Genomic DNA, 13,365 nt, shown 5'->3' on the forward strand with positions numbered 1-13,365 from the left:
ACAAAGGGATCAGCAAACTTGGAATAACAGTTCATAACAAAATGTTTTCTGAAAAGCTGCCTGCATCTTGTAGTACTCTCGTTGGCTCAGTTTTAGCTGGTGTGAAGGACAGAGGAAAAAATGTGGATAATGTAGAAGGTTCACCTTTTCAAGGAGACCCTTTCTCTTAAGTTTCATGCCAAGTGCTTGAGCCCTACAGCTTTCAGTCCTGTTTTGTTCAGCGTTTCCTTTGCTTCCTGCTGCTTGAAAAGCTGTTTATGCTAATGATCCTGTGAAGATCTGAGGGACTGGCTGTGCCTATGCATGTGAGCCTGTGTGTAAGAGAGGGCTTGCATTTTCTGTCCCGTTAATGAGCGTGCGCAGTGCAGCACTTGTTTGTGTTGTCAGCACGCCAGTTCTGGAGCGCTGTCGGCTGCCGAAGGCAAGCCCTCCATGTGGTTGTCTTCCCGCTGGGAGAAGACTGTCCTGTCCTTTTCGGGTGCCTGATGGATCTTTCCTTTCTGTAGACCACTGTGTGCTATCTCGTCTTTTTCTGGGACCTCGTGCCCTTCAAGGCCCATTGGCTAGAATCCCTCGGAAGGGAAAACACAGAGCGTGCGCAGGGGCTTCCACAGAGGCGTGTGAATTCTTGATTTTTGTCAGGATAGCAGATGGGCTCGCAAGGACTTGCAGCCCTGGGACTCTTGTCAATGGGTGTTGGAACCTCTGGGTCAATGTTGGCCGGATCCTCTTCCGCTAGCAGGCAGATCTGGCTTGCTAATTCCACTCCTGGTGCAGTGGCGTTGGATGTGGCCGTGTGTCCATCTGGAAACAACAGTCTGGTGCTGAGCAGTGTCTGCAGACAAAGTCAAAACTGAGCTTGGGCTTTTGGTTGGTAAAGCCTAACCGCAGAAGAGGAAGATGCAGAGCTTGTCCAGGATTTGGCAAGACTGATACTTCGTTATGAATACTCAGCAAATCACGTTTGTTGATGAGGCAACTCTACTGTGATCAGGTGTGTGCCAAAACACAACTTGGTCTTGCTTGGAAAGGCGCAAGATGTGACTTGCTGTGTGAAAGAGGAAAATTAGTTTATAATTTCTTCTTTAAAATGTTGAACTTGGCAGATTAATATTAGTATTTTCAGGGTTGGGTTTTTTTTTTTTGTTAGGAATTGCATAAGAGGAATCCCAAGTCACTGACATTGTAAAACGTTGATGGAAACCCCCAACTAGAAATCATTCTTCAAGCCCTGCATCCACATTCACTATTATGCTTAGATTTTGGCTCATAACATACTATTCTATCCTAATATTTCAAGTCCTGTTGCAGAATCCTCAACGCTTCCCTTAGGCTGGCAGGTATTCTTGCTGCTTTCTGGCACCTTCATGAATGGGAGAGAGCTGGAATCTGTAGCTTCTGTTTAAGTTGGAAGATAAAAGCTTTTTATGAAACTGGGAACTGAAACTATCTCTGTGTTGCTACCAAGCTTGAATATCTATCCCTTGTTGCTTAGGAAATTTAAAAAGATCTTTCTATTCTAGGAAGTGACTTTTTCACATATTTGTGTGATAACAGCTGCTGTATAAATCTCATAAAGTGACAACACGCTCATGCAACCTTATTTTACCCTCTTATGTGACCATCCTGCTTACTAAGTGAGACAGTGTGTGATCGCGTAATTAAAGACACTATCATAATGCATATGCATAAAGAGCAAAACTAAAGTTGCTTTGGCAACATACATTCTGTTCTTCCTTAATTTTTGAATTCTCGATCCTAGGCAATGATTTTTATTATGTCTTTTCCATATGCAATTTCCTAAGTGTTATGAGAGTGCTTTGTAGCACGCCAGGTGCGGGGACGCGACACAGAAAGCTTTGATGCTCCGGGTTCGTTGTGTCACCGCTCCAGACGGACGTGCTAATTGCCTTGCATCCCCCTTCCCAACTTCCTGTTCTTGGGAGCTTTGAATAAACCTGGTCCTAGGGATTGTGAATTTTACTTGGCTGCTCGGTCACCTTTGGTACGCCTGTCTCTTTTTTAGGCTGGAACGAGTGTCAGCAAGTGCCCTTCCAGAGACAGGAGCTTCTTGGCTGACCTGAGCATTAGCACTAGCGCTTGCCAGGCTCCGTCCTCTGAGGACACTGTGAAAGGCCAAGATGAGCGTGTACAGAGGGATGTGCCCAGAGCATCTAAGCCCGCCCTTTAGTCTGTACGCTGTCGTTGTCCCCTTGCCGCGGTCTCTTTCCGCTTCCGCTCTGAATCACCAGCACCTGTGCTGGAGCTAATCTAGGGTAGTCTCTCAGCCTGTATTCATGGTATTGATTTATAGAGCATTCTGTTGACACAACAGGTAGGTGTGTATTTACAAAGTTTAGAGGCTGTTGTGCAGTTTTTTCCAACAGGAACCACTCAGTCCAGATGCTGACTGTGAGCTTTTGCATGAGCCGCATCTTTTTTGGAGCCATGGCAAAAAGCTTAAGAGCTGGCGGGAGTTTGAGCCTCTGCTGCTTGCCAGGATGCTCTGAAGGAGCAGACCCTGCTCATTACAGGGTTGAGCACTTCTCTCCACCGCGCGGCGGTGGGAATAGGCAGGGGGAGGGGTGCCTCGCTGGGTATCTTCCAGGGTAATGGCCGTGGATGTAATGCATCTGCTTGTATCTTTTCCCTGTCCTCGGTGCCCTTTTTTTCATGGTGCCATGTGGGTCATTAGCTGAGGGAACAGTTTCTCACTGTCTCTTTCTCCTTTTGTTTTCCTCCTTCCTCATTGCTTCCAGTCTTGGTTTACTGCCAAACAGCCTCTTGTGAAAGGGCCGCCTAATTAACCCTGTGCTAATTAACAATTTAAAATTACACAGCACGGCTGTTCATATTTAATTCTCGGGAAGCCTGGGCAACAGCAGGAACCCCCTCCTCCCTCCCACTCCTGTCCCTGCCGCCCGCGCTGCTGCCGCACGTCCCTGGGGTGCAAGCAGCCTGGTGTCGCGGGCCAGGGGCTGCCCCAGGAGCCTGCAGCTTGCCAGGGGGGTGGAGGGTGTTGGTTTAGCACCAGCCTCTCCTTGGCAGTGGAAGCGTTGCTGTAAGATGGCACGTCTGTCCCCGTGAGGATGGGGCCAGGGGCTGGAAGGAGGTGACGGGGGGAGACGCAGGGATTGACTGCACTTGCGTTCTGGACAGAGCGTGGTTGCAAACCACCAGCCGTGGTTAGTAGAAACTCTGGATGAAAGAATGGGGCACGTACTGCACTGCTTTAGTCTGTACTGTGCTGTCTGATGTAGCTCAGCTCTGGACCACCGTGGCTGCTGCTCCTGCCCTGGTGGAGCACTCCCTGCCCCATGGTGTCCACGCTCCTCCATCTGGGTCCCAAATCTGCTTGGGGCGGCGAGATGCAGCGATGCTGCAGGGAAGGAGCAGGGGCTTGGGTGGGCTGTGCGCCAGAGGCCCAGTGAGTGTGGTATGGGGAGCAGCGGTGGGACGCGAGGCTGGAGAAGGGACTGGGGAGAGCCCTTCCCTGCCGCTGGGGCGGTGGGAGCGCAGGGAGTCTCCGGCACTCAGGCTGTTCTCTCTGTAACTGGAGTTCATTGATTTTACGGGAAACCATGTTTACAGACAGAGTGCTGATCGACCTGACGAGTTGACTTCTGCCTCCTTAAGTAAGAACTACCTTTTCTTATTGACTGGCTGATAAACAGAGCAGAGGGGGCGGCGGGTGGGGAGAGGATGGGAGGTGTGGAGCGCGCAGAGGTCTGTCTGCCCTCACAAGCTCTTCTTGGCCTGTGCAGGTCGCGTAGGGGTGGTGTGGGATGGAGGAAGGTGCAGCGCCCGTAATAGTGAATTAATAACCGCATTGTACCCCTGCGTAAAGTCTGGTTTGCTTTAATGAGGCAATCGCTCCTTTCAGTTTAGAGGGATGATATCTGCAGTTCCTGTACGAATAGAAACAAATATTTCTGTGCCTCTTCTTCCCTGATCATCGTCCTTCAGGAGTAGCTCTGGTGATGAACTAAAAATGGGCAAGAAAAGCTTGGGTTTGCATAGAGCCAAGGCTCTGTCCAGAGGCTCTTGGCAGGCTGTCTTTTGGCTGTGGGTTTTACCACCTGCCTTGGAAGGGCTCCTCCATGTTGAGGAAAGGGACAGGAGATTCCTTTGGAGTAGCGCTTCCTGAGCTGGTTAACTTGGAGTGAGTGGGGAGAGAGATGTTAAAGCAACCCAAGGCAGAAAAGCCCACCAATTAATTGGTAAGTGCTTGCAGGTTTGCCTGGCCTGGCCTGGCGGGGAGAAGAGATTGGCTTTCTTGTCAATAAACAAGTCCCCAGTGCAGCATCAAAGCCGCAGTCCTTTATCAATCGCGTCCTCCTCTTCCCGCATGTTCCTGTAACTTACCAAGCATTTATTACATTGATTTTACAATCAGGCTGTTAACCCTCCCGCCCCATCAGCCCTGCTAACGCTTTTGGCCCAACTGTCAGTCAGGCATCTTCCTGCCAGTCGAGAGTTCTTGATAACGGAGAGGCTCAGGTTCGTGCTGTATCTCATCTCGACATGTTTCCTGGGGAGCCGGTGGTGCTGGCAAACTGAGTGGTTTTTGTCTAAAAGCATTTGTGGGGTGCGGTTGTTCCACATTGCATTTTGAAGTCTGCGTAGATATTCCCAAAACTTTTCTTGGCAGAAATACAAGGCTTATGGCGTTTCTTATATTACTCAGTTTTTTCACCCAGTATGAATTTGTTTTGGTTTAATTTGGATTGCAGTTGTCAACGCAAAAGGTAGCAGTGAGGGGGAGAGAGTATGTCATGTTGTGGGAAGGTGAATATGCAGCTTCAACACCGAAGGATCTGGGATCAATTTGAGGAAAACACACAGTTAAGGACAAGTGTTCAGTGGGAGAGCGCTGTTGTAAATGAGAGCTGTTACAATGCAGCGTTGCAGTGTCGTTTTAGCTAAGGTAAGCAAAACTGGCTGATTAAGAAGACTGAGCCTTTTGTCAACAGTATTATGGTACTCCTCTTTCTTACCCCATTCAGTGCACCAGGTTGTTTTTATTGCGGATCAAATCACTATTTATTCCCAGTGCAACCACAACGGCAGCTGTGTATGGCATAGGGTCCGAGGAAGGTGAGGATCAGAAATGCTGTAAGGTGATACTGCGTGTGAACACTTTGGATCATTACACCGTTGCGCCTCCATGTCCTTCCCTAGGCGTCTTTGCCACGCTTGCTTCGGGAAGTGTTACTTTCTACCTTCATAGGTAGTTCTAAATAGTTTTTCTCAAGCTTCACCAGAAGTAAAATAGGACAAAAAAAACCTGCCCAGATACCTTCAAACAGGTATGTCTACGATCCCAATCTGACGGTCAGCAGCGTGAGAGAGATTTGACTTGCTTTTGTCCTGTTCCACTTCTGCTTCCCACGGCCCAGGAGCAGCGTTTGGGTGTAGGGGAGCGTTACTGCTGATGCAGGGGTGAGGACAGGCAGAAGACACATCCCCCTGCTCTCTCTAACTGCTGGAGTGCTTGCTGGTGCTAGCAGGGAGAGCTTTTTCTTTCCTCCGCAGTGGACGGCTCGCCAGGGCAGAGGAAAGGGCGTCAGAAGCCATAAATACCTACTAGGCAAAAGCATTTAGGGATGGTGTTCCCAAAGAGTGTGCAGGAGTAACCCCCAAAAGGCACTGCAGTATTTGGAGGATAAGGGGGAGAGAGCCTCTTCTCACCTAGAGGGATCGTGTAAATTCTAACATACTGTTATTAGTGTTAGTTTATGGTATCACAAAAATTATAAATTTCCATTGTTGTGGATGAAGAGGGCTTGGAAAAAGTGAATGCGTATAAACATACGTGCGTCTGACACGCATGTAAGTACAAGTATCTGTCATTATGTATCCATACTTATGTAGGAAACAGCGTAAAGGGAAAATGCGAACATGTGAGACAAGTCAGAAAAATTATGGATGGCTTCATGTAGTAAGGGAAAATAAACTGGTAGGTAATGAAACCAGGAAAAACAAAGACAATATTGAATGTTGCTCCCTTTTCTTTTGCTCAAACAAATTCAGGTACTTCATTCAGTGCTGCTATGGCGTGTCACCAGCTTTGCACTGGCTTATCAGGACTTCTCTGGCAAATTTTCAGTTCTCTTCGTACTTTTTCTTCTCTTCCCCTGGTTGTTGAAGTACCAGTTGCATGTCGGTGCCACAGCGGGTCCCCGGGCGCTGACACGGTTGCGTGCAGCGTGTGCCGGGCCGGTGGATGCGTGGGGGAAAGGGCTGCTGTCTGTTACAGGCACGCTGCTCTGCAGGAGCTTGCAAGGGTCTCCCGTGCCTCGTGGACTCAAATGGAGCTTGAGAGCACTGGAAACACTTTCAAACAATGATTATAATATTTAAGGTTTAGATAGCGGTGTAGGTTGTCAAAACACTAATAGTCTCTGGTGAAAGAGACGAAGGGTGGCAGCAGGCTGCTAATGTGACTGCAGCCTTTGAAGGGAGAGACCTTAAAGCCCCTAGGTGTCAGCTGGTACGTACACAAGTCTGCTGTGTGCAGAGCGGGGGGAAGTCGTCACTAACGGTCTGGTCTAGGCAGAGCTCCAGCACTGCGCTGCACGGAGTATCTCATGAGATGAAGCAGCAACTGCTCGGAGGATGCTCAGGAGCAGCTTTGAGAAAGCTGTGGTAAATGAAAGAGATTTAAAGAAAGACTTAAAATGATTTGTATAAATGTAAATGTGTTATTTGGAGCAAATCCCACTGAGTCAGCTTAAGAAGTAACATCATGTTGTTAAATTAAACCTGTTGTGCCGCTCAAACCCTTATACTGAATATCAGCAAAAACTCTCCCTAAGCACGTATTCAGTTTTGGAATAGTCTGACAAGCAAAGTGGTGCTTGTATTTAGTTGGTAAAAGATAAAATGCTGTGGAAGAAAGTACTGTGTGCCATTGATGAGGACAGATCTAGAGCATGAGTCTTCCCTTGTTTGCAGATGGTAAAAACACGGACAAGTTGGCCTCTGCTCGTACAGTTTTTCCTCAGTTGTTTTCTGTGGATGTTTTGTGTCTGTATACTTGAGGAAAGCTGTGGACAACAGGTTAAAAATCACTTTTGCAGACGAGGTAGTAGTGCTTTGATTCCTGCTGGTGTTTCCTCCCATGTGGCTTGTGCAGAGCTCTCTATGGGAAGCAAACTGTAGAAATGCTTCCCTGCAGACAGGGTTCTTGGTGGGTTTGCAGCTGAACTGGCAATCTCCTGCTGATCTGTGGTCTGCATTACAATGCTGCAGCTCCTAACGGTAGCACCACCTAATCTCAGAGGTCTGTAACCTCTAGACAGGCGCGTCCTGTCAGACTGGCTCTGTTAGGATCGAAGCTTAAGGGACACTGGCAGGATGCAGCAAACAGGGTGGAGGTGAATGTCAGCCGTGCCCAGCAGCCCATGCTCGCCGGCTGCCTGTCAGTCAGTGGGAGTTCTCCAGATCTCGTATCTGGTGGAATAGAAATAGTGGGAAGGGTGTTCTTCCTTCTCCTCTAGGACCTGCATCGGCCATTTGCCTCTGGGGGCGATAGGAAGCCATCTGTGCCCAGAGGCTGTGCCCTGCAGGATCTCTGGGAGCTTCCTGGCGCGTGGTGGGCTGAGCGCTTTCCGATCCCCAGGATGGACCCTTGTCAGATCTGGAATTTCCTGTTTGGTTTCCCTCCTGACGTCTCTCTGTTTAAACTCTGTCCAGAACACAGCAATTAAATCTCCTGTGCATACCAAACGCTGTTACTCCAAAATCTCCTTGAGTTGTTCTGTTTCTCATGGTCTGCCACGGAGGTGCACGTGTGGTAGCTCTGGTTCTGTGCTCCCTGAACCACTAACAGAGGGAAATCACCCGAAAATGACAGCATCTGGCTTAGGGAGGCACAGAGTACAATTTTTACAAAGTTTCAAAGTTCCACCACTGTTCTGTTTTAGTGTCTTAATTCCGTTTTCATCAAAAGCTTTTCTGTTACATTTTTGTTTGGTTTTTTGTTTGTTTTCTGAAGATCTAAGGCTTCGGGGGAGGCAGTGCAGGTCCTACAATCTTCCTGCTCCCCTTCAGGGAACGTGTTGGGGGAGGTTTTCACCACCTTCTGGGTCCCTTTGATTTGCCTCTTGTGTTCCTGCTTCCATCGTATCTCCATCGCTTGTTTCCAGCGGTGTGTTACCCAAAGCCAGGCTGCCCGTTCCCGGAGCCCATCTTGGGGCGCCAGCTCTCTCAGCCTCCCATTTGGTTCCGAAGAGCGGGATCGGCAGCCTTTGAGGTGGTGGGGTCTTTACAGGAACCATCTCCCCTCCCTGACTCACCTGCCTTTCTCCTTCTTTCTCCGCCTGCAGGTCCAAGCCGTAGCGGGTGCAATGAGCGCTCCGTGCCGGCCCTGCCATGGAAGGCTGTGACTCTCCCGTCATCCCCGGGAAGGACAATGGGTGCGGCATCCCTCAGCACCAGCAATGGACTGATCTCAACAGCGCCCACCTCCCCGACACGGCCGGCAGCATGGAGCAGCCCGCGGCGGAGAGCCGCGGCCCCCTGGACAGCCTGAGGGTCCCTTTCCCCGAGCGCGTCCCCGAGAGCAGCGCCGCGGCCGGCCCCGGCGCCGAGCCCGCCGGCAAGGAGGTGAGCTGCGGCCAGTGCGCCGCCTCCTTCGCCGGCCTGCAGAGCTACATGGAGCACCGCTGCGCCGGCGCCCGCCCGCCCCCGCCGCTGAGGGGGGAGAGCGGGAGCGAGAGCAGCGAGGACGGGGAGGAGGAGAGCGACGTGGAGAACCTGGCCGGCGAGATCGTCTACCAGCCGGACGGCTCGGCCTACATCGTGGAGAGCCTCAGCCAGCTGGTGCAGAGCGGGGGCGCCTGCGGCAGCGGGGCTCTCCCCTCGCTGCTCCCGAACTCTCTGCCCAAGCAGGGAGAGCCCTCCACCGCCGCTCCCGTCTACCCACAGATCATCAACACCTTCCACATAGCCTCATCCTTCGGGAAGTGGTTTGAGGGCTCAGACCAGGCCTTCCCGAATACCTCAGCCCTGGCGGGCATCAGCCCCGTCCTGCACAGCTTCCGCGTCTTCGATGTGCGACACAAAAGCAACAAGGATTACCTGAACAGCGACGGTTCTGCCAAAAGCTCCTGCGTATCCAAAGATGTTCCCAACAATGTGGACCTGTCCAAATTCGATGGCTTTGTGCTCTATGGGAAGAGGAAGCCCATCCTGATGTGTTTCTTGTGCAAGCTCTCCTTTGGGTATGTCCGCTCGTTCGTGACCCACGCGGTGCACGACCACCGAATGACTCTGAGTGAGGAGGAGCGGAAAATTCTTAGCAATAAGAACATCTCCGCTATCATCCAAGGGATAGGCAAAGACAAGGAACCCCTTGTCAGCTTTCTGGAACCAAAAAACAAAACCTTTCAGCACCCTCTCGTTTCTGCAGCTAACCTCATGGGCCCTGGACACAGTTTTTATGGTAAATTCAGTGGCATTCGCATGGAAGGCGAGCAGGCCCTCCAGGCCGGGGCAGCCGGCGGAGCGGAGCCGTCGCCGGCGGGCGTCCTGGCCCCTGGCGCGCTCCTCAACCTGGGCGGGCTGACCAGCTCGGCCCTGAAGACTCCCATTACCTCAGTCCCCCTGGGCCCACTGGCTTCCAGTCCCACCAAATCCTCAGAGGGGAAGGACCCTGGGGTGGCAGAGGGGGAGAAGCAAGAGGGGGGCGACCAGGACAGCCTCTCGGAAAAGGCAGAGCCGGTCGAGGAGGTGGAGGAGGAGGAGGAGGAGGATGTGGAGGAGGAGGAAGAAGAGGAGGAGGAGGAGGAAGAGGAAGAAGATGAGGATGATGAGGGTTGCAAAGGACTGTTTCCGAGCGAGTTGGAGGACGAACTGGAGGACCGTCCCCAGGAGGATGCTGGGGCTGTGGCAGGCGGCGGCAGCAGCAAAAAGGACCTTGCTCTCTCAAACCAAAGCATTTCTAACTCTCCCTTAATGCCTAACGTGCTCCAGACCCTGTCGCGGGGCACAGCTTCTACTAGTTCTAATTCTGCTTCTTCCTTTGTCTTTGATGGTGCAAACAGGAGGAATCACTTAAGCTTTAACAATGAGGGCGGCGGAGCCAGCGTGGCAGAGGGCAGCAGGAGGCTGGACTTTATCGATGAAAGTGCCAATAAAGACAATGCCACAGCACCAGAACCAAATGAGAGTGCGGAGGGCGAGGACGGGAGCTACATCTCCCATCACCAGCATGCTGGCCCCCTCTGTGAACTTGGGGGTGGGGAGTGCCCCTCGGGGAGCGGCGTGGAGTGCCCAAAGTGCGACACGGTCCTGGGCTCCTCGCGGTCGCTGGGTGGCCACATGACTATGATGCATTCTCGCAACTCATGTAAGACACTCAAGTGTCCCAAGTGCAATTGGCACTACAAGTACCAGCAGACGCTTGAGGCGCACATGAAGGAGAAACATCCCGAGCCGGGTGGCTCCTGCGTCTACTGCAAGAGTGGACAGCCACACCCGCGGCTGGCACGGGGTGAGAGCTACACCTGTGGTTACAAGCCCTTCCGCTGCGAGGTCTGTAACTACTCCACTACTACCAAAGGCAACCTCAGTATTCATATGCAGTCCGACAAGCATCTCAACAACATGCAAAACCTGCAGAACGGAGGGGGAGAGCAAGTCTTCAGCCACACCGCTGGGGCGGCGGCAGCAGCTGCGGCAGCCGCAGCGGCCGCGGCAGCCAACATTAGTAGCACCTGTGGGGCCCCCTCCCCCACCAAACCAAAAACCAAACCTACGTGGCGGTGCGAGGTATGCGACTATGAGACCAACGTAGCTAGAAACCTTCGGATTCACATGACCAGTGAGAAGCACATGCACAATATGATGCTGCTTCAGCAAAATATGTCCCAAATCCAACACAACCGGCACCTGGGCCTCGGCAGCCTGCCGTCCCCCGCCGAGGCCGAGCTCTACCAGTACTACCTGGCGCAGAACATGAACCTTCCCAACTTGAAGATGGACAGCACTTCCTCAGATGCACAGTTCATGATGGGTGGATTTCAGCTCGATCCCACCAATCCCATGGCACCAATGGCTCCATCTCTAGGTGAGGCTGAAGGGTTTTCCAGCGTGTCCATGTGTAAGGGAGGGATTGTTTGCGTTACTGCAAAACCCTTGTGCGTGGACTGGGTGCTGTGTGTCAGATCCCTTCCTTCTGTCTCTGCAGCCCGCTGTGTAGTGCAGCCGCAATGCAATGAGTTACCTTTTGTGCTGGTCGAGGATGGAGACTACACAGTGGAGACCTCTCTTCTGCTTTCCCCCAGACAAGTTTTTCTTATTCTGGGAAAATGTGTTACTTTTCTGGTACATTTTCTAAGAGTTTTAGTAGGGAGCTAATAAAACTGTAGATACGGATTATTGCTGAGGTGCATTAAATGTTCCTTCTTGTTGTGGAAAGCATCCTTACTACAGTGTTTCCTAATGGTTTTTCCTTGGTCTGGTAAGGGGTGTGAGTAGTTTGGCGGGTGGCTTTGTGAGAGGGTGTCATCAGCTGCTGGCGCTCTGAGGCAGTTGTTGAGTTGGTTTGTTACGTGCTGTGTTGCCCTGAGAAGAAAAGGTAAGCAAGTTTTGAGAACTGTGATGAATTTGGTGGAAGGGGAGTGTTCCTCCACTGAAGAAGCTGAGCTGAAACCGTTCCTCTGATGCCAGCGTAAGATACAAGATTCGAGGCTTGACCAGATGAGAATTATTAAACTGGAGAAGAATGGCTATAGAGAGAGAAGATTATTTCTCTCGTCAGATGACGAAAACATTTACAAATGAACTACCAAATGGGTTTTTCCTGACAACGAGCATTCCTCCTGTTCGTGTTGGCGCTGTGCTTGGCACAGTGGGGGGCACACCCTGTCCCCAAACAATTTAGCCCAAGAGTTAGATTTAGAGTGGGGATAGGGGGTCAGGTCCCTCTAGGTTCCTCCCCCAAGCTGCTTTTGTCACCCAGGGCCGGCAGCAGCTGCTGGGAGAGCGCATGTGCTTCCCGCTGTGTTTGAACTTCGCAGTGCTGTGGGGTGAGAGCTGGCGCAGAACAGAGGGCCCCCCACACGCTTCAGACGTGGCAGATACTGACTGAAGTTACTGCCGTCTCTATGTTGCTTTGCTGCTGCTGAGAATTTTTCACAGTGCCTTGAGAAAATATGTGAAAAGAAATCTGCCACTTTACCTGCTTTCCTCTCCATGCAGCACTCTGCCCTCCCGAACCTTGTCCGTCCATCGATGCCGTTGTTACTGATGCGCTCCATTGCTGGTTCGTTGGTCTCATGCATGTTCTGCTTTCCTTCAGCTATTCATAGTACAGTTTATTATTAGTCCAGAAGGACATGAAAGTCATACGAGAGAACAACAACACAAGATACTAAAAAAATGAAAAAGAAAACGAAGGAACTCAAGTGACTATAAATTAATTATCTTCCCCCTCCCCCCAGTGGTGTCCCAGCGTGTGTCTTCGGGAGGTCAAGGACACAGTCTTTTTTAGCGTATTTTCAATAGCTCCAAGTTGCCAACAGATGTAATTGAAAGTCATTTGTAATATAGCTTCTAGTGTATAAAGTTACGGTGTCATCCATGGTGGGTTTCTTGGAAGGCGCCCTTTTGGAGCTCATGGCCTCTCCTTACTGAAGCACAGGGCGGTCGGCATGAGAGAAGTTGGGAGTGTTTTAACTGAAGCCTCCTAAAGTGCACGACAAGGCCTTGAATGTATATGAGCTCGACTGGAGAATGACTTGTGAGTTGTGCACATGGTGGTTGCAGATCTGGAGCTGAGGATTATGGAGGGAGGCCCTTCCCGTGTCAATAAGCACCTGACACGAGCTCGGCTCGTTAGACTCATATGCACATGCTATGACCTTTGCTAGAAGTGGAGCAGATTTTTCCTGGTTTTAGATTTCAGTCCAAAACTGGGTTTGAGTTAGAATATTAATAATTCAGAAGATTCTGCTTTTGGGTTTTTACCGCATGATGCATTTAGGAGAGACTGATTCAAAGAGAGGATTTCAGGATACAGCCTAAGAGACGCTTAGAAAAAACGCTACGATTAGGAGATACAGAGCATAGAAGGCAAGTGGTGGATTCCCTTCGCCTCAGGTGCTTAGTGAGCAGTACACAGGGGTAGCTATACGGAGGGTATAATTCTGCCATGGCAGGGAGGGATAGAGTGGATCAAGGAAAAAGATCGTTGACTGCTGTGACGGAAAGACGGGTTCCTGGCAGTTCATGCAGGTGGGACTCCCTCTCCTACCAGTCCTCTGTGTGAGCAGAGATACGCGTGGATGAAAATGAGATGCTGTTCCTCGAACAAACTCAGCTTTCAGGTTGTCTTGTAAGCTGCAGTTTGTCCTGCTT

At 51.0% G+C, this 13,365-nt stretch overlaps 1 protein-coding gene across 14 annotated transcripts in view; it reads left to right on the forward strand.

The window, feature by feature from the left end:
• The window catches only part of ZFHX3 (zinc finger homeobox 3), a 685,441-nt gene that overhangs the window by 561,946 nt on the left and 110,130 nt on the right, over positions 1 to 13,365 (forward strand). For all 14 annotated transcript variants that reach the window (XM_054198577.1, XM_054198573.1, XM_054198572.1 and 11 more), the window contains one exon: positions 8,331 to 11,074. In XM_054198577.1, coding sequence (XP_054054552.1) covers positions 8,377 to 11,074 — 2,698 coding nt within the window. In that variant the 5' untranslated portion in view covers positions 8,331 to 8,376. The remainder of the gene's footprint in view (positions 1 to 8,330; positions 11,075 to 13,365) is intronic.

Source organism: Rissa tridactyla, chromosome 4 (genome assembly GCF_028500815.1).
Source record: "Rissa tridactyla isolate bRisTri1 chromosome 4, bRisTri1.patW.cur.20221130, whole genome shotgun sequence".
Lineage (NCBI taxonomy): Eukaryota > Metazoa > Chordata > Aves > Charadriiformes > Laridae > Rissa > Rissa tridactyla.